General features: G+C 47.0%; 1 protein-coding gene across 1 annotated transcript in view; it reads right to left on the reverse strand.

Moving 5' to 3' along the window:
• Window positions 1–21,608, reverse strand: part of Susd1 (sushi domain containing 1) — a 119,621-nt gene that overhangs the window by 12,986 nt on the left and 85,027 nt on the right. Inside the window, 4 exon segments of the mRNA XM_038348122.2 lie at window positions 1,841–2,099; window positions 5,144–5,240; window positions 16,426–16,612; window positions 17,923–18,014. Coding sequence (XP_038204050.1) covers window positions 1,841–2,099; window positions 5,144–5,240; window positions 16,426–16,612; window positions 17,923–18,014 — 635 coding nt within the window.

The following is a 21,608-nucleotide window of genomic DNA, read 5'->3' on the forward strand; positions in this document are numbered from 1 at the left end:
CATGGGTGGCACCACTCCCTATGTTTGGGTCCTGGACTATATCATAGTGAACAAAGTCTGCTGAGTAATACATATGCATGCCTTCTCTCTCTCTGCTCGTGACCGTGGCTAGCTGCTTCAGGTTCCTGCCTCGACTTCCCCAAAATAACGTGCTGCTACCTGGAATTGTAAGCTGAAGAAACCCCTTCCGCCTCAAAGTTGCTGTCTGTAGGGGCATTGCATCATCGCAACAACTGAGCCAGGAACGAGAACAAAGATCGAGAATTCAATGGGGGCTGGTCTTTCAAGAAGTCATGTTGACATGTAAAAACAACAGCAAAACCCCCCAAAACCCAAAAACTGGGTTAGACTTGTATCTAATGCCAAATGTAAAAATTAACTCAAAATGGATCAAACGCCCAAAAGTAAGACTTAAAACTACAAAACTCCTCGAAGCCAAGACAAGTAAGAAGTTTCATGTCAGTGACTTCTTGTGACTCCCATAACACAGGCAGCAAAAGAAAAACAGATAAATTGGACTTCAACGAATGTAAAACTTTTGTGCATCAAAGAACATTATTAATAGTAAAAAAAAATGGAAGAAAATATTTTCCATTTAATCTCATAAGAGATTAATATCCAAATTATAAGAGAACTCCAAACACCAAACAACAACAACAAAAAAAATCAAACAACCCAAGTTAAAAATTAGTCAAGTACGATGGGCGGTGGTGGCGCATGCCTTTAATCCCAGCACTCAGGAGGCAGAGGCAGATGGATCTCTGTGAGTTCGAGGCCAGCCTGGTCTACAGAGCGAGTTCCAGGACAGCTAGGGCTACACAGAGAAAGCCTGTGAAAAAAGGAAGTGTTTGACTAGACACTTGATCTGAAGGAGAGACAACCACCAAGTACTTGAGAAGATGCTGACATCCTTACTCTTTAAGGAACAGCAAAACAAGATCAGAGCTAGGCACTGCCTTGCTCCCATCAGGGTGCCTGTCACATGAGCATTGTGAGGAAGAGTATCCTTGGCTTTAGCTTCCCAGTTCCTAATCCCTATTGTCACAAACTAGTCCTTGGCCTCTCTGCTACAGAGTCTTAAAAAGTGAGTCTGGGTTTGCTCTCGGCTTGCCAGAGTCACGTCAGACTCCCGTCCTAGGCAGAATTCAATAGGTGCCTGCTTTAAATATGAAGAGCCTTGTGATTGAGATGGCTACATACTTTTGCTTCAAACGTGTCAGTCAAGAGATGTTTTCTTAGTATTTACGTAATCTTCCTAGTTTCCCACCCACAGGATTTTGCACCAAGTTTAGAATTCTCCCAGCTCATTAAATTTGCTAATTAGTGAATGATACGCAGCTGGAAGGGATGAGGCTTTCTGAAGGGGGTGGGGTGGGGAGAGTGGGGCCTGTGAAAAACAAGACAGTGCTGCCTTCTTTTGGGGTTTGCCACTCCCTCCTGCTTCACTGGAAAATGAGGGGGGGGCAGCCACCCGGGAGGACGTAAAGGAAGCAGCTGATCTAAATACTCCTTTTCAGCTCGGACTCCAGCGGTGTTGTCAAATTCGGTACTCATGAAGAAGCTCGAGACGCACTCAAAGAAGATCAGTCCCAGTGCAGATGCAGTAAGACCCCAGACGTGTGGGCTGTCACCTAGCATGTCTTACCTGCCCACCCTTTAGAGAGACAGCACTCATGAGGGGAGAAGCACAACGTGTTTCTGTGGCTATTCCATGTGGCGCCGTCCATCGCAGATATGGGATGTGTGTGTGTGTGTGTGTGTGTGTGTGTGTGTGTTCAAACCATTTAAATCTCATGGGAAAGAAAAAATATAGAGGTCACATCATTTTAAAAAACTGTACCTTATTCCATTCACTTGTGATCCGTACTAGGATGCAGTAATCGTGTCCTGGTTTCAAAGGCGCGTTGTAATATTCCCCGTAGTATAGCCTGTCTCCAACAGGTATCTCCAATGCATCATCTGGAACATCGCTAGCCAGTATTTCCACAGCCACATAGCCATCAGCAAGAGAGGTGTTGCCAAAAAATGAAGTCATGCCTTCAGATCCACAAGAAAACGTGCTTTCCAAGGACAGGGGAAGGACCAACAACTGGTACGAGCTAAGAGAGGGGGTGGGGAAAACATAGAAATTGGCCAGGGCCTGGTTAAGAAGGAAGATTTTATTTATCCTCAGGCCCTTTAACCAGAAATGTGTTTTATAAGCCCACTACGCGCTCCCGTTTGGAGGACTGTGTACTTGGGTTTCTTGAACTCATACTACGCAATCAGCACTTTTGAGACACTAGAAACCCAAGAGTGGACAAGAGAAACGGGTGGCTTACATGGGACTTAGTGTCTGGCAGTTCCAGCAGACACCGACCTCCAAATTTACCTATAGCCAGATGAGAAGCTAAGTCCCAGCCCCAGCTTCCCCAGCTGGGAGAAACTGGTGCGTGTACCCACGGCCTTGTGCCTGTCATATGCCAGTGCTCCACGTGGGCAAGCGAAGCCTGGCAGCGGGAAGGGTTTAGCAGTCACATGAAGGCCAAGCACCTACAACAGTGCATGTGCTAAGTCTGAAAACCGGCTCCAGACAGTCATGCGGAGACTTAAAACAGAACTCATGTGATTTACATTCCCTGCAGCTCAGAGACTGACGCCAAGGCTCACGCCAACCCGATGAGCGATCAGGGGTGAAAAGTCACCACAAATTAATCTAGGCTGACAGGACCCTGGGAAAGTAAAAAGACACATGGATGTGGTGAAAACATCCCCGAAACGAGGACCTAGAGACACACTAGCAATCAGGTGTCATTTTGTCGTGTGTTTTAGTCGGATATATCCACCAAAGGGTAAAAGCAGCCAAGAAGAAGTGTCGCAACGGAAGGCACCTGATCAAGTCATGCCTCCCTTCCCGTTCCTACCGACTCGGCCTTTAGTTCCCTCCCACCGGCGTGGCAAACGTCTGAACATCTATCTCTATGAACTTGGCAGTGGGGGTTGCAGGACTGACTGCCTCTTGCATATGCAGGTCCTTTCATATTTCTTCTGCTATGATCAACTCCCCATAACTGCTGGCTCGGTTGAATTTTCAATAAAGAAAAAAAAATTGCCTGGATCGGCATCAAATATGATTAGGGTGATTTCCAAAACTCATTAGGCCCCATAATTCTATTTCACCGCCAATTCCGCGCTTCCTGCTCCACATTCCTAATGCCCCATTTCCTGCTCCCGAAAAGCACATGAATCACTAGGTTAAAGGAGCGGGAGCCCTACCCCCTCAGTAGCTGTTGTGTTTGGAAAACCTCCAGCCACCTGCTGTGTATCCAGTCATGTCAGGTGTCCCTAGGACCCCGGTTTCCACAGAGTCTGGCTCACTTTCAGAAAAGGCCTCTGAGCAAAAGAGACTGAGTAAAACCTGTGGGCACACAAACAGTCACCAGCGGCGACAAGAAACATCGACCAGTTTCCATTGCCCGTGGGGAACACCTGTGACAGTGTTTCTGGGGACTTGAAGGCATAGTGGCCACGGGCAAGAGCCCCACACTGTCCAGAAACACATTCTTGATCTGTCTCATCCTGCCAGGTAATTGGTAGTGGTAAAGTCCAAGGCTCCCCTGCACCCAGCTGATGCTGTACCTTGCCCATGACAGGTGCCATTCACAGGGCAGGAAGTGGCTTCCTATTCAACCTGGAAGTTACAGAAATGCTCAGGTCCCATCCCAAGCCTACTGGATCAAAGTCTCCAGGACTAGAGTGGAGAATGTTTGCCGCTGCTGAAGCAGGCCAGTGGATTCCTGTTGGCTAGTAAAGATAAAGAGACACTCGCCTCAAGGGAGCCCAGGGACAGGCCTGATCGCCTGCCTACGCTCTGCCTGCTGCATGCCAGGGTTCACACAAAAGACTCAAAGCAGACTCTGGCCTGGCAAAGCTGCTATCTGCGGCTCTAGCCAGGCAGCCAGGCTGGGGAATGGCATGCTCGCCTTCTGATAAACAGCCCCGGTGACGCCAAAGCAGCAGTTGCAGTGGTTTGGAACCTGACCACCTGACCAGTGTGCAAAGACTTCTCCCCAAGGCCCTCCCTGGATGACTCACCGGTCTCCACTTCCTGTTTTGAAAGCATCGGCTGATACACTGCCACAAGGGTAGGCTGTCATTTGGCTTTTCTTTTCAAGCCTTACACAATTATTTGGCTTAAGTATCACATCTGCTCTTGTGAATTCGTTCAGGCAACGATCATGACTTCTGTTCCCTTTACAGCAATTACAGCATCACAATACTTTCCAGTAACTTACCAGGAATCAAGAAACAGAGCCGTCTGGGCAATGTCTGTCCCTGAAAAGACTTGAACTTAACCTAGACTGAAAGCAGGGCAACCCTATCTCCAGACTTGCCTTTTAGAATATCTCACATGTATTTTTACCTTGATTGCACTAAGGCCACTACACTGAAAGGTCAGGAATGATAAAAGGCATATAAGTCAGGCCATGTACACCGTAACTCCTTGACCTGGTTCTGTTGCTCCCATCCGCAGGCCAGTCTTAAGCTTCCTCTCTGAGAAAAGGGATGAATTCAACTTCCCTAATCTGTCTATGACCTCTGTAAATAACATGCAAACCTGAGCAAACTGTGGTCCTCCAACAGAGGTGAATTAATTCCATCCTAACGCCATCTGGAATCCCAGCGGGGCACCAACTACACAGTGTCTTGCCTGTAACTCAATATGTGAACAGCTAAAAAGAATTCTCTAAGTGACCTTTTCATAAACTACTACACCCCCCGCCCCTGCCGCCCCAGATCAGCCCAACATGGAAGGAGGACATCCTGTCTCTGGGAAGCGAGACAATCCTTGTGTCCCCACCATTGGGAAAGCGAGACGTGAATGCAAGGGGCACTTTCTGATGCTGTCAGTTGAGGTCTGTGGCCGCAGGAACACTTCATTTCGGGAGCTGTGCCGCCCAGATGCTGGTCTCTGGTCCCTTACAAGTCTCAGTCTTGACGGATGGGACCGGGCTGAAAAGCCCAGTGTGTGCTCCAGGAAACAAAGCAAGAGGCCCTGCTGTATCGGGCAATGCAACAACCCAAGTTCAGCCACCCACAGGGAAGTGGTCTCACACACACAGTGGGACCACTAGGCAACGGCGGAGAAAACATAGGTCCTCACCTGATAGGTCCATTTACATCCTTGGCTTTCCTCAGCCGGAAGTGTGGTAGAGGCCCTCCTTGGACAGTGAAAAATTCTACTTCCGGAAGTGGGGGCTCTGAAAACATTAAGAAGGAGAAAAGACGGGGAAATGGGAGGGCAGATCAAGTCAAAAGTGGTCCTCCAGGATGCCGTGAAAGGCTTTAACCCAGAAAGTGAAATATCCACGCACCAAAAGGACAGTTCTTGTATGAGTCCACCTTCGGGAAACATCTAGATTAGTCAACTTCATCGTGGCCAAGAACTGATGGTTGTGGCCAGGGGCTGAACTCACTATAATGCTCAGAGGTTTTGTGTGGAGTGATAAAAAGTTTGGAAACAGGTAGTGGTAGGTCGTGCAACATGGTGAATAGCCTAAAGCTAAGAAAGCATATATTAAAAAAACGACTAATTATTATTATTATCACACACACACATATATTTATATATAGACACACACACATATACATATATAGAAGTGATGAACATGGTCCAACACTCACAGGGGATGGGGGTGGGGTCCTGGTTTTGATGTTTGTTAGTATGTGCTATGGTTTAGAGATGGTTTAAAGGTGTTTCCCCAAACTTCAGACACTGGAAGCTTTGTGTCCAGAGCGATGATGGAAGAAACGGAACCTTTCAGATGCAGAGCTGGTAGAAGGCCTAGTTGATCCCTGAGGGTGATGCGCCTGGGAGTGACTGGTGCTGGTTTCAAGGAGTGAGTTAGTTTCCAAGAATGTAGGTTGTCTTGAAAGGTACAAGACACGGTCCACTCCGCGCGTGCTTACCGCTAAGGCACAAGGATACTTCCCCACGTAAGCCACTATGAAGCCATCGAGCGTGGAGCCCTCACCTGAGGTACCCTAAAGTGTGAGCTAACAAACCTGTCCCTTTCTCAGCTCTGTGCATTTTCTCACAGCAACAGAAAGAGGACTGGCATGGTAGGAAAGACCAGAGGGTCAGATTCCCACGTCCTTTATAATCATGGCGCTCAGTGTGCCACCCCTCCCTGCTTCCCAGCTCTTGACAACCAGATTCCCTGGAGGTGTTTCACTGACTGGCTGACCCCAGGGCTCTAACACATCGCTGGCAGTTACATCCAGGATGTCAGTGCAGTCGTTGCCAGTCTGCCTGCGGGCAGCATAAGACGAGCAAATTGGGCACTGGTATGGCACACTAGATGCGTCCTGTCTCTGCTTCACTTTGATGGAGGCTTCCCAGTAAAGCTACCGAGATGGCAACATGTGTGGACACCAACTTTTTCTCCCTCTCTCGCTGTTTCTACCGTGAGAAATGGGAACGTCTATCTTCTCCAAAGAATTCTGAGAAAGGCTCACCTGCCTTTCTATCCACGTGAGTCATGAGGCGAACTATGTTTGGCTGTTGTCCCCCTCTGACCCCACCTGATTTTGTGTTTCCCTTCTGCTTTTTCTTTTCAGGGAGTCACGGGGACACAAGTCAGGTGTTCCCACTCCACTTCCTCCCTCCACGCACTAGACAAACCGAATCAGGACGGTACAAAGCCAAGCCTACAACTACCACACATCCTCAACCTCTCTGCAAGTGGAGTGCCAAGTTTAAGATGGCAGAGTTTCTGGAAGCTTTCTTTTTGTCTCAGTTCAAGTTGGTTTCACCAGCAACAAAACCCGATAACCAGACACGATCTCACTTTTTTTTTTCCTAAGACAGGAGTTCTCTGTGTGACCTTATTTGTCTTGAAACTCATTCTGTAGACGAGGCTGGCCTTGAACTTGGAGATTCGCCTGCCTCTGCTTCCTGAGTGCTAGGATTAAAGGCGTGCGCCACTGCCCGGCCTCTTTCTCACTCTCACGTGCATTTTAAGTTTTCCTAAACTCAGAGGTGGGACCAGTGTGACTGATACTCTTGACATCTACACTTTTGAGAGTCTAGAGATGGGAAAACCGAGAGTGTGAGTTCTCTGCCCATGAATACACACCCTCTAGCAGAGGCAGAATGGGAATGCCGTCTCTGCTGTTCATCTTTCTCAATTACCCCTCTTCACAACTCTCTTAAATGCCTGGCTCCACCAAATCTTCCCCTCGGTGAATTAATAACATCCATTTTAAGACACTGAATGAAGAAAGACTTTACAAGATGCCGACTCCAGGCAAAGGCTCTGTCTTCACAATTATTCTTTCGTACCAGAGGTCTCCCCAGTGTGGCTCACCTCGGAGAGACGAAGCAAAGTGAAGGTACAGAAATAATATCAACACAGTGGATAAGATCAAAGGCTCTTGCTTCTGTGACTTTTGCCTCTAGATGCTCCTCTATATAGCGGGACTAAGAACAACTAAGGCCACTTTGATCCTTCATCAGCACACTGAAGGATGCAGTGCCTGTCACGATTGGCGTCCCTTCGAGGGGCCAAGGCTGCTTAGGCTCCCTGACCTGACCAGTTAGTGGCTTGAAGAATGTCACCCTGGATGATGCTGGTACTTCTCATTGAAAGATGATTGATTGTCAGCCAACCAATGGGTTTTGGTGCAGAAAGAAAGATCTGTGTCACTGATGTCATTGACTAGTGACATCTACAAGATGCTTCGTTAATCCGCTGTGGTCAAGTTGGAAGTCTTGGAGGAAGACCTTCGAGGAAGGTGCTGGCCATCTCCACAGTCCTCCCTCCCAAAATCTGAAACACAAATTCTATTGCGCTATTACAACAGTTTAAATGTGCTGAATGCCTTCCTCCTGTCATATTTAAAAACAGTAGATAAATTTAAGGAACCATTTTCTTAGCAGCAGCTCCTCCCCCTCCCATACAGTTCCTCTGGGGCTGTCACTCACGGTTCTCCAAACCCTATCTGGCTTGGGGGTTATGGATCCCCACACTGAGGACTATTGAGAAGAATGATGAGAGAAGACAGCATCTTCTCCTTACTCTCGGACCACAGCTTAAGTACCACATACGCCAGGAATGCCCATCTTTCCAGGTCTGTGCAAAAGGCCCCAGGCAAAAAGAAGGCAGAGCAGTGGAGAGCAACAGGGCACTGACAGCCCATTCGTGATGGATCTTACTGTGCCCCGAGTGAGAGCCCTTCCCGGCCTTCCATCCGCAATCCAACACGTTCCATGGGCTTAAGCTGTTTTGAGTTGGTTCCTGTCATTTACAACCCAAAGAGCCTTGACTAATTTTAGAATGCTTCCAGCCACCCTCATACTCTGCTGAAGGGCAGAACACACAGCTGCGTGTGCACTGGAGGGAAGCCTGGCGGCGGGCCAGATGTAGCTCTCACGCATTTGTGGGAGAAGGGCTGTGAATCTAGGCACATCCCCAATCCTTGGCTCACTAGCAGAGCTCTGGCAGTGGGGGACAGATAACAAGGGGGAACGGGGAAGTCTAGGTCAGATCCGGGGTTCGGGAAAGAGATAAAGAAGATCTGAATTAGAAATACAGCGGAGGAGCAAAGGGAGGGATGAACTGGAAAAGCGCTGAAGGCAGTCGTGTAGGTCAGGAACGCTTTCCGTCTCAAGACGGCCAGTGTAAGAGACACCAGAGAGGTAGGACAACATGGAAGACAGAGGATGGAGGAGCCTGTGAGTCACTCTGAGGTCCCTCAGCAGAGCTTGGAGAAAGTTTGGAAGTAGCTCATGTGCAATCTCTAGTGCTGAGACCAACGGACGTGTGGAGCTGTGAGGAAGGAGGTTAGGAATCCACCTTAAATCTAGAAGCGCTTCTGAAGTCACCAGATGCAGGGGCACAGATCAGGTCTCTCACTGCCAAGAGCCCTAGGAAGGGGACTCACTGGGAACAGGCCCTGCTTACAGGTCAAGCTTCACAAAACACCTTTGTTGAGGGCCTGACAAGAGGACTCCAGAGAGAGATTTCGAGATGCATTTATGAGAGATGGCTGCGGAAGCAATGAAGGAAAAGCAGTGGGCCAGGCCAGGGCCACAAGCCCCTTCAGCTGAGACTCGGCCTCAGGCCTGAGAGCCATCACCATGCTGGTGGTGGTCAGTAGGAACAGTAAAACAACAGTCCCATATCTCACAGTCCCCGTGATTCAGCCCAACCAGAGAAACTGATCACGGGTGTTGCTTGACCTTTCTCACGCTCTTCTCTGCCGCTTCTCTGTTCTCCAAGATAACTAATCTTAGTTCAGCCTGTCTCCCAACTACCCTTTCAACGTGTCCAGCTTCCGTCCACCCTCGAGAGGAACAGAAGCAAGCTCACTGGGCTTAGAGAAGGCAGGTCTAGGGGAACAGCAGGAAGGCTGTGTGTTCTTGGCTCCCAGTGTGGAATGCGGCTTGCAGTTTCGAAGATGCCACTGTCATCCGGCAGCCAATCAGCACGTGGTTTCTATGAAATGCAGAGGCTTGAACCTCAGCATGCCATTCTCACCACACTTCGAAATGACTTTCTGCTTTGTTATCCAGTGTTGTTCCTCAGCTCCCAAGTTGCTGTCCTGGGCAAATCTGCTCTCGTTTCCATGGTCCTTCTTAGTGATCCAAACTACATCAAACTCAAAGCAAAACAAAACAAAACAGCCCTATCTGGGGTAGGAAATGCAGCCCTTTGCCCCGAGCATGCGGTGCGGAAGCAAGGCCAGACGCAGGCTTCCACACTATTCAGAAGCTCCAATAACTTCAATCCTCTGCTAGAAGCCAACCACTAAAGGACATCAGGGGTGACAGTGTAAGAAAACCTCGAAGAGACCAGAGAAAAGTAACGACAAAATTACAAACAGAAATAGTACAGGGAAGAGCATGCAACCTGGGAAACCACAACCCAACAAGCTGAGAATGTAACACAGACACTATTTCAAAAGGCGAGTGGGAGGTGGCTTAAGTATCGAGGAGAAGAAAATCCCCATGTAGATTCAGCTTCACGTCTTAAGTCAGAACACGGTCCAAATGAGCCTTGATTATTACAAAGATAAGGAAATACTAGAGAACAAAAATTACCCTAAACTTCAGAGATGGGGGACATCTTTTCTTGGCATCCATCTTCAGACAACAAAACTCTAAGACATCAGTAGAATTTGTTACATGAAATTTTCAAGTTTCTGTTTGGCTAGAGAGACTCATGATGGATATAATGCTTTCCCCATTGCTCAAGGGTCTGAGTTTGGGTCTCTGACAGCCATGTGTAATCCAGGTGTGACAGTGTATCCATAACCTCAGTGCTAGCTAGGGGTTAGGGAAGGTAGAAGAGGAAGGAACTCCCCGGCTAACCAGTCTTGTCAAATTACTGAGCTCAAAGTTCTGCCTAAAGATAAATAAATAAATAAATAAATAAGGTGGGATACAATAGAGAACGATATACACCAACTTTTTGCCTCCATACTCACAGACATGTACACACATGCACACACACACACACACACATACACACACTCATACACACATATACGCATGCTCACCCATACATATACCGTACATACGTTAAAATGTCTAAATGTCAAAAATAATGAAAATTAAAAATAAATTATCTTGGTATGGAAGTATATAATATATATCTAAAGATTAATACTGTTAAAATAAGCAAATCACTAAATCAATAAAAGGAGATGCTATAAATGCAAATGTTTTAATTTTTTTCACCTAAAACTTATGACAATTTTTTTTTAAAAGGAAATTTTACCTGTACTAAAAGTTAAGCAAAGGCCCCAATTTTATGATGTGAGTACAAAGGATTAAATTAAAACATAATTCTACTGCCTGAGAACTTGGCATAACGCGGCCTTTCCGTGATTTCTACAATAAAAGGGTAGGAAGAAAAATGAAGACACCTCTTTGCTAAACTTCAGGCTGGCTCCATTGCAACCACGATGCACTCAATGGAAGCTCACGAAAACATGAATGGGACTGTCCACCAGAAGTCACCAGCACAAGTCAGACAAGCCTTCCCCACCTGCACAGCTGTGAGATTCAGCCCTCCCCCTCAGCATTTGCATAGGTATTTGTGCGTAACCAGTTCATAAATATTGCCTGCACTCAAGAGCTGGGTGTCAGCATGGTCCTGCCACACCCATCACACATTCAAGAGCTGGGCGTCAGCATGGTCCTGCCACACCCATCACACACATTCAAGTGCTGGATGTCAGCATGGTCCTGCCATACCCATCACACATTCAAGAGCTGGGTGTCAGCATGGTCCTTCTGCCACACCCATCACACCTACAGCAACTCTGGTGTTTAGGATTCTGATCTAAGGAAGCCTTCACGTGCACTTTTTTGTCTGTTTTGTTTTTGTTTTGTTTTTCTGAGTCAGGGTTTCTCTGTGAAGCCCTAGCTGTCCTGGAACTTGCTTTGTACACACCAGACTGGCCTTGAAGTCAGATATGCTGGGACTAAAGGCTGGGACACCCGGTCATGCACACATTTTATAAAGTCTATGCAAGAAAGTGACCCAAATAGCCCATTTCCTTCCACAATGGGTCATCTGGTCTCGGTGAAGACTAATGGGAACCGAGTGAGTGGAGAGGAGAGATGTTCATGTCTACTGAGCCATTTACTTTGGAGATCTGGGAACAGAAAGGAACTGGGATATTTCAGGAAATTGGGAGAAGTGTGTGGGCTACAGAAGCATGGGAGCTTCTGGCCTGACCCCAGACTATGTCTCCAGGAATCAAAGAGCTTTGATTTACCAAGGGCTTTGAAAGGAAAAGAGACTAATGAAAGCCAATCCTTACCCAGACCTCTAATGTAACTTTAATCCCGCTGACACCAGGGGGACTTTCCAAGATCACTGATTTACTCTGGAACCAGTTAGGGACAATGGAGACACCAGGTACAGAACCCTTCAATAGCTGGTGGTCACCCCAAATGGAACAGAAGTCTGTGGAAGAATAACTCAGGAGAATGAGTCCTGCGTGATGTCCCCCAGTATCGCTTGGTGGTGGAAAAGGGGTGCCAGAGGCAGGGCAGAGAAAGAGGGAAGTCCTGGCTACCTTCCTGCACATCTGCACAAGTGCCTTCTCTTTCTTATGACAAAGGCAAGCAGAGACAGGAAACTTCCCACGCAAGTTGCCAGCGTTGGCACTGAAGTCAAACATAGAAACTAACTTCCATCCCTTTTCCCTTTTCTCCCCCAGCTTCCTTGGTTCCACGAGAAACAAGAAATGACTGACTTCCAACAAGTCACAGGGAGCAACTATAGTCAAACATCCCATTCACAAAGACACTTGCTTTTGCTCTCTCCCTTCCCCACCCCCTCCGAAGTATCCACCCCCACCACCACTTTAAGCCTTCTCTGGTTTCCTTTCTTGTGTCTATGAAAAGAAAATTCTGCTTATAAGCTTTTAGACTCAACAAGAAAACAGTCCAAACGACATGCGAGGGCGCTTCCTTCTGCCTCTCTGGGGTCTACATCAAAGACGGAAGCTTGTTTGTTCTCTTCCCGGCCCTAAAGACGGGCATGAACCAGCCTGTTCTGAAGAACTCTGTTCAGTGGGCTGCCTTTGTTCACACACCAGAAGCCAGAAACTTCCCTTATCTCCTCTTCACCCCCAGCCAGCACCCTCTCTCTGCCTCTCGTTCTCTGCCCCCTCTACATTCCTCGTCATCTCCTCTGAGGTCAACACTGTATTTAAAGCTCTTGTGTTCATCCCGTTCCCATCAGCAAGATTTAGTTTTTGATGGGAGGCTCACCGAGGAGAAATTCCATCCGCTTTTCTTCTGGGAAAGCATCCGCTCTGTTTTCCAGACTCAGATCCTTAACCTAGCATTTCTGGTAACATGTGAAAGTTCCTGGCTTTGCTGAAACAGTGCCACACACATCTGGAGTGTCTTTTCATATCAGCATTATCGGAGTCTCTTTTTCTCTCAATCTTATGGGATGAAAGGGTTTTTTTTTCCTGCTCTCAACTCTTTAATAAACACCAGTTTGAATTTTCGTGCTAAGAAAAAAAAATAAAAACTAAAGAAAAAAAAAAAAAAACAAAAAACCCTGCCAATTCTAAAGCAAGTTCATATAATAGCGGTGATCTCAGCACACTTCAACTGGCTACTGCCCGAGTAAACTTGAACAGCTCAACAGTGTCCCCTGGTGGCCATGAGCACAGAACACAGGACACTTGTGTGACACATAGTCTCAAAACAAGGTAAAAAGGCATAAACAAAGACAAAATACCTATTGCAAGTTGTCCTCTGACGTACATATAATCCATGGCCAGCCCCCTCCTGCTGCACACACAGAGAACAAAAAATCACAAGGTATAACTGAAATATTCTTTTTTTTTTTTTTTTTTTTTTTTTTTTTGGTTTTTCGAGACAGGGTTTCCCTGTAGTTTCTAGAGCCTGTCCTGGAGCTAGCTCTTGTAGACCAGGCTGGCCTCGAACACAGAGATCCGCCTGCCTCTGCCTCCCGAGTGCTGGGATTAAAGGTGTGCGCCACCACCGCCCGGCTAACTGAAATATTCTTAAAGCGGTAAAACCCACGCAAGTCTGACAAGGACCAGAGACTAGGAGATGGGAGTTACTCTGCTCTGTAAACTCTCAATTGAGCATCACTTGTCTCTGGCTCAAGATCCTCCGAATTTCTCTTGATATAAGATCTGACTCCTCAGCATCAATTACCCCCGGCCATTATTTGACAAATATGGATTTATTGTGCTACTTGTCAAGATAGAAACGAACAAAGAGGGAAACAAAGCTTTGTTTTCAAAACCTCCCTTTTTAGAGGGAGAGAAAGATCAAAAAAAAAAAAAAACAATTTTTAGCCGGGCGGTGGTGGCGCACACCTTTAATCCCAGCACTCGGGAGGCAGAGGCAGGCGGATCTCTGTGAGTTCGAGGCCAGCCTGGTCTACAAGAGCTAGCTCCAGGACAGGCTCTAAAGCTGCAGAGAAACCCTGTCTCGAAAAACCAAAAAAAAAAAAAAAAACAAAACAAAACAATTTTTAAGATCCGAAAAAACAAGGAGGGTGAGTGAGAGAAAGCAATAGGGTAAGGACTGGAGAGATGGCTCAAGGGTTAGGAGCACTGGCTGCTCTTCCAGAGGTCCTGAGTTCAATTCCCCGCACCCACATGGCAGTTCACAATCATCTATAACTGTAGTTCCATGGGATCTGATGGTCTCTTCTGGGGTGCAGATATACATGCAAACAAAACACCCATAAACATGTTAAAAAGTCTTTAAAGGAAAGTAATAGGGTAGAGAGTGAGGAGGGGGGTTTTGAAAAGATGGTCAGGTGAAGCCTCTCCAAGGGTGCTATGGTTTAAATATGATCCCCAGATATACGCCTGAAGTCAACACCATACATTAGCAGTATTTGAGAAGTGGGACTTTGGGGAGGTGATGGAGTCTTGAGGGTCTTGTCCTTGTGGTGGGCTCATCCATTCATAGATTCATGGGTTATCTGGAGAGCTGGTCTGAAGAAAACCCAGTAGTCTGGTTATACTTTCTCCACCTCACCATGTAATACCTCTGCCAGGTCATGGCCCAGCACGAGGGTCCCCACTACCTCTGACCAGATGCTGACCAGTCCACACTTTCCAACATCCAAACAATGGGCTGAAGGAAACTAGTCTTTGTAAACCACTCAATCCGTGGTCAGCTGTAGCAACAGAGAGCAGAGTGAGCCAGGGTGGTGCCAATCACACCGGAGTGCTCAAGGGAAATCTCAGAGAGACCATGCAGGAAAGAGTTAACAGCAGAAGGAAAAGCCTGGAGCAGGGACAATTCTAACCCATTTAAGAAAAAGCAAGAAGGTGAGTTTAGTGCCTGGTGAGGAAGGAGATGAGTTGGGTTAAAGGAGGTGGTCCAGGGTTGGAGTACAAGCTCTATGCTTTAAAAAAAAAAAAAAAAAAAAAGATTCTAGTCTAGCTTTAGAACTCGCGGGAGACCTGTGAGCAGGCACAGCCACGTTTTTAGTCTCTAGAAGGCACCGTAGCTGCTGAGTGATCCTTTTAAAAGTACGGTGAAAGCTAAGGTAACAGTTTGCGGTGGAGAGTGACAGCCATGAGTGAAAGCAGGAAGAAGCAGCCACACAAGCTGCGGTGCACATGCCTGTAACCCTAACACCTGGAAGGCTGAGGCAGGAGGATCACGTGGTTGAAGCCAGCCTGGGCCATACAGGAAGTATGATGGAAGGCCAAAGAAGGCAAAGTAGCTGGGGGTGGCGTGGGCATGGGCTCATCATTTAACAAGTTGTTGCAATGGCCTTGGTGGCATTAACAATAATTCTGCATTGGACGGAAGCTGGCAAGAAGGAACGGGATCCAGCACACACTTGAGGGGGTAGCAGCTGTAGATAGGAACAGGAACACAAGGGAAGGCACTATATAGGAAGCAAGGCAGGAATGGGGGGAGGTGTAGATAAATGCCTCTCCACTCAGCATTTTTAATTCCTCACTGAGACAAAAAGCAAGAAGCTACATTTGGACTGGAGGTCAGGGCTCAAAGACTTGAAGACACCAGGGATAAGTTAGCAGAAGGCAATTCACTGGGGGCATAGAGTGCCTGGTATGTTTCTGGCCTAAGCTACCCCTAAGGCAGTTGTGCCAGAAGTCTATTGATATGTCCACTGTGTGAGTGTGTGCGCACGTGTGTGTGAGTCAAAAGACAACTAGAAGAATGGGTTCTGTCCTTCTACCATGTGGGCTCCAGAGAAAAATCCCAGTCTCGGGCTTAGGGGCAGTTACAGCAGAACCATCACCTTATTTTTTGAGACACAGTTTCGCACTGAGCCTGGAGCTCCTTGATTCAGTAAGTCTCGGTATCTCTGACCCCAGGGCTGAGTTACATGCCTGACTTTCTATGTGAGTGCCAGGTCCCCCAGTGTTTATACAGAGAGAGATTTGAGCGCCGGGCCACTTCACTACCACTGGAAGGCTATTAGCGTGTTACTAGAGAACAGTAACAAGACATCTTTTTAGGTATGAAATGTTTTAAACTTGTTGGTTGTTATTGTTGCTGCTGCTGCTGCTTGATTTATTTAGGGGTTTGGCCCAGGTTGACCTCAAACTTGCTGTAAACTCCTGACCCTCTTGTCTCCACCTCCCAAATGCTATGACCATAGATATGAAGCACCATGCCTGGCTGAAATGTTTTAACTGTTTCAAACACCCATAAAGGACTTAACTCACAGGTTTATACTATCTAAATTTAATTGACATTTTGTTTCAGATAATGAAAGATTGTAGGCACAGCTGTCTGCCTCTTCGTACCCCTCTCCAACCCCACATCTTTCCTCCCTTCTCCTTCAAGCTTCGTTGATCATGACAGAAAGCAACAGTAGTATGTGGGCTACCGACAGTTCTGTGGTAACTTCATTAATCCAAGTGCTGTTATTCAAGAGTTACCTGCTATCTGGGTTGTCAGGTAGATGACCACAGGAAGTGCTGAAGACAATGCCTGAAGGCTGACATTGTAGTTGGTACCCGGATGCAGGTCCAGGCAGATCTCAGGGGCCTGGCTGCTACTGCTGATATTAAAGACTATTTCCAGAACAAATGCCTTCTGATACCATCTCTGGCCCCAAATGTGGAACTGAAAGATAAAACCGTCGCAGGGTGGAACACTGGTTTGAAGGTTCCGAATGCCTTGAAACCTACGCTTTTTCCAGGAGTTCTCTCCCCACCCTCTTCTCCCCCCCCCCCCCAGAGCTTTTCCAAGAAGTAAATACAACAATAAGCTAAGAGTAAATTCTCAACACTACACATATTTGTATAGATAGTGATTATAACACCATGAGGACAATACATATATTTTATAGTAAAAATATGCACAAATGATCATTCTGGTTGATAGTTGTAATCGCAGTCCTCAAGAGGCTAGATTTATTTATATTTTATTTATGTGTGTGGGGAGTGGAGGGGTGTGCTTCTCTGCAGGTATCCACGGAGGCCAGAAGAGGGCACTGAACCTCCCGGGGTGGGAATCACAGGCAGTTGTGAGCTGTTGGGTGTGGGTACTGGGAACCAAACTCCAGGCTTCTGAAGAGCAGCAAACACTCTTACGCCAAGCTGGTCTAGAAAGGCCAGCCTAGGACACATCGTAAAACTGTCTCAAAAATAAATGGGCAAAGCTCAGGGGCCCCTCCACAGGCAGCTTGTTCCTTTCTATTTCTATCCTTGCGTACACAGCACGGAAGCCTGCTGGCAAGGCCACAGAAGCACGGCCAAAGAACATTTCCCTAGAGAGAAAATCAGGAAGCTAACCAGGCACAACCTGATTAGGGAACTCCTTTTGGTGGCATCCAGTAGCTGAAACTGGAGAGCTTTTCTTCCCATGACCACCTTTCATTCAGGAATCATCTAGCTTCCCAGGTTCCCTTTGGCTGTCTGAGCAATGCACGTAGACCCTGGGCTCTGCGGAGACACCAGTGTGACCACAGATAACCAGACTCCTACCAGTCACTCTGCCTGAGCATCAATTCTGCACCAAGACACACAACTCAAGACATATCCCTCTGCAGACAAGCAGCGGGAGTGGTTCTTCAGTGTTTCTCATTCAGTCACCCTGACACACCTTCTGCCAACGGCAGATACAAACACCTTTTTTAGTCTTGTAGATTTAAAAGAAAAAACTTAATCTATTCATTTTATTTTATATGTGTGAGTGTGTTACCTGCATACATGCATGTGTATGTTTGCATGCCTGGTGCCCACAGAGGTCAGAAAGGGGTAGTGAATTTTCTGGAAATGGAGTTATAGATGATTAGGAGCTGCCATGAGGGAGCTGAGAATTGAGCTTGGGTTCTCTGAAAGCGCAGCTGAGCTGTCTCTCCAGCCCCTAGATAGGTTTTAAACCTTCCACATAGTGTGCATTTGCAAGCAAGGCAAATTTTAGAAACTTACTAAATACAGCTCTTCTACATTGGCCGTCTTCAGGCTTCTCCATCTCAGGCAGGTTTCATTATATACTGAAATATTAGTGATGGTTTGTTTGGCTGCGGAGAAAAGAGAGAACTGGATTTACACTGCATGGAAGAACAACACAAAACCACTAACTCTTCCTTGAAATATTTTCCGAGGAAAAGCATTTACATAGGATGGATTCAGCAGGGTTTGGATGCGGGAGTCAGGGCAGCAGCTTTCAAGGAACACCGTGTCCATGTTTAAGTAAAGGGGTCCTGGGGAGGATCTAAGAACTAAAGATACCCAGTCAGAGTATTATATAAATATTAAGATATTTTTGTAAATATTAAAATATTTAGGCTAGTCACTGTCGACCTTGGTTTACTACATTTAAGTTAGAACTAGTTGCCATGGGCTTTAGAAATCATTAGGACAAACGGGGCATCCGTTTGAATTCTGAACTAAAGGGGGCATCTCAGTAAGAGAATCACTCTTGAGGAAGTGAAACTGCTGTCTCCAGCAGCCGGCCTTTGTGATAAAGTGGGTTTCCCCTGACTTGCATGTCCACATCAGGTTCTCAAAATCTGCTGATTTTCATGCTCATCCATCTAAATTCTAACGCATGACCTCGTAAGATTTGGTCTAGACGCACAGCTACCAGACCGCCTTCCTTACCGCAAACCCTGGTATCAGAGACAACTGCCACGATGCCCCCCCAAGACTGGACAGAACGCAGCTGAAATGTTAGGCAGATTCATAGGAACACTGTAGCGACTAAGGTTGAAAGACAACTCCCAAGACACCTGGAAGGGAAGTCCCATGGGAAGCAGGGCTATCCTGGGCAAACCTCCAACGTGGCAGGTTCCTATGACTGAAGCTGAGTTGGTAAATGTGACTGACCCTCCTGGGTGGGCGGAGCATGTTTACAAAGAGAAAACATGCTCCACAAGTCACAGCCTCACATCAGACGCTGCTACCGAGACAGCAGGGAAGGAAGTCCCTCGGGTCTGAGGGACAGAGCCCCACTGCCGGGTAAGGGAAAGATGGTGGTAGCGAGTAGGAGTAGTGACCCAGGAGATAGGCCTAGGTCTCTGGACACTTCAAACTGCAAATAATACTTAGTGCTATCACTAATGCTAGTGCTTGTTTCACTTTGTTTTTGTGGTACTAGGGTTCATCCCAGGACCTCACGTACGCTAGCAAGCATCCTGCTACTGAGCTACAGGCCCAGTCAAAGGCGCCAGCATGAACAATACTATCCCACCAGTTCGAGATCACACACAAAGTAGAATGTTTTCCAGTTCACTCAGTGTAACCAGATGATTCACCATGTCTAAGCTGTCCAGGGGATGGCAAAGCAAACACTCAACAGTCTATGCCAAACTCCCTTCCTAATACACACACAGAAGTACAAAGCAGCCAATAGGGGCTGGAGAGATGGCTCAGCAGTTAAAGAGCATTTGCTGCTCCTGCAGAGGACCTGAGTTCAGTTCCCAGCCTCCACAGGTGGCTCCCACACATCTGTAATTCCTGTCCCAGGGAATCCAATACCCTCCTCTGACCTCCATGCACACCAGGAACACATGGCACACATACATACATACACACAGGTGCAAAACACTCACACATACAAAATTTTAATTTAAATTTTTTAGCTAGGGTCTCACTATGTAGACCAGGCTAGGCTGGAACTCAAAGAGATCCACTTGCCTCTGCCTTCTAAGTGCCGAGATTAAAGGTGCATATCAGCATACCCAGTTGTTTTTTTATTTCTGAGTAAAACTGTATAAACATATCAGCTCACAGGTTGACAGTCACGTAGTCCTGGAGGTCAGACACCCGAAACTCCACTGGACTCCAGTCTGTTGAACTGCAGCCAATATGTAGGCAGGCCCATGTGCCTTTAAGGGTCCAACACACGCAGTTCACAAAACAAAACAGCATGCCCAAGAAAAATGGATTCCCAGAATCCACACTCATTACTGGAAAAGCCATTAGTAGGATAAAAGAGACTACGCGGTTACTTTTATATTCATAATGGCAACTACACTGAAATATATTCCTGACTTAAAATCCTCGTTTACAAGGACTCAACTTCTCAGAAGCCCTTTAGCTTAATCATGTTTATTAGAATTTACCATACTCGGCAGCAAAATAATTAGGCAATTTCTTGTGAAATTACCAACAATACAAGGATGTCTGGTCTCGGGGCTATTATTTGGTATTAGTCAGGACGTTCTAGACGAGAAGCAAGAAGACAATGAGGGGCAAAAGCCAAAATGAAAGCAGGAAAGGGGCTCGAGAGCCAGTAAAGCCTCAGAGAAGGAAGGGCACAGCAAACTGCCCGAGGATAACAGGAAAGCCGGACAAACGTCGCCGGATCCTGGCAAAAACACATCCAGATAGGTGAAACACCTTTCTGTGCACGAGGAAGATCGTCTGGGTGAGGCCCTCAGATGTGAGATCCCGGCCCTGTGACCTACAAGGCAGCAAAGCCTGGCGGGGTGGACAGGGAGACCGGCCTGGATTATCCGGACAGGCCGGAGGAATAACAAGGATCTTATAAAACAGGGTTAGTTTAAGGAAAGGCCATGTGAAGCTGGGGGCGGGAGAAGGGGTGGAAAGTGGCTCAGTCAATGAAGTGTTGGCACCCACAGAAAAAGCCAGGTAAGTGCATCACTGCGTAGGCTGGGGAGGAGATGGGCGGATCCCTGTGGCTCATTCAGCCAGGCCAGCTGATTTAGTGAGCTCCGGGTTCAGTGAGAGCCTCCATGTCAAAATCTAAGGTGGCGAGTGGCTGAGGAAGACACTTGATGTTGACTTCTGACCTCCACATGCATGGCATGCACAGGTATACACACACACACACACACACACACACACACACGTGCACACACACACGTACACACATGCATGTGCACACACACGTACAACCATATGCCACACAAGAGGGAAGGAAGGAAAAGGGGCAAAGAGGGAAGATGAAAAGGAGGAGGAAGAGGAGGGCCGAGAGGAGGAGGGGGATGGTGGCACACGCTCCGCATCCTGGCACTTGACGGTTGGGGCAGAGCAGCACAGATTACACAGGGAGACCCTGTGGGTGACAAAATGCTGCAAGAAGGGAGCAAACTGATGGGAGGTGGGACCACAGCTGAGGCAGGTAAGCAAACTGGGAAGCTGAGAACAAGGAGATGGGGCCTCCTCTTGGACCCTTAAAGGCACACGGCCTGCCTACATATTGGCTGCAGTCCAGCAGACTGGAGTCCAATGGGGTTTCAGGTATCTGACCTCCATGACTACGTGACGGTCATCCTGTGCCATTTTAAGCCACAGGGTTTTAGAGATCTTGATCTTTTCCCTGGTTCACTTACCTCATCCCCTATAAAAATCTCAAACCATAGATATGTTCTATATACTGTTTTTTCTATGCTTCATACTTTCAAAAGCAATCTTTGCAGTTTTGTGAGAGGTTTTGCCCCTCTGGGAGTGATATCAGCCATAATCAGAATGTTGGAGTAATTAAATATTTTATTGTTAGTAAAGGAACAAACAAACTGATCAATGGGAAAAGCAGAATCAATAAATAGGCCTATCTACTCGGGACTTTACAGACAAGAAAACAGTACATCAAATCAGTGGATAAACAATATTCGTTTTCTGCCTCGATATAATTAGAAAAAAAATAT

The sequence above is a fragment of the Arvicola amphibius genome, chromosome 11 (genome assembly GCF_903992535.2).
Source record: "Arvicola amphibius chromosome 11, mArvAmp1.2, whole genome shotgun sequence".
Classification (NCBI taxonomy): domain Eukaryota; kingdom Metazoa; phylum Chordata; class Mammalia; order Rodentia; family Cricetidae; genus Arvicola; species Arvicola amphibius.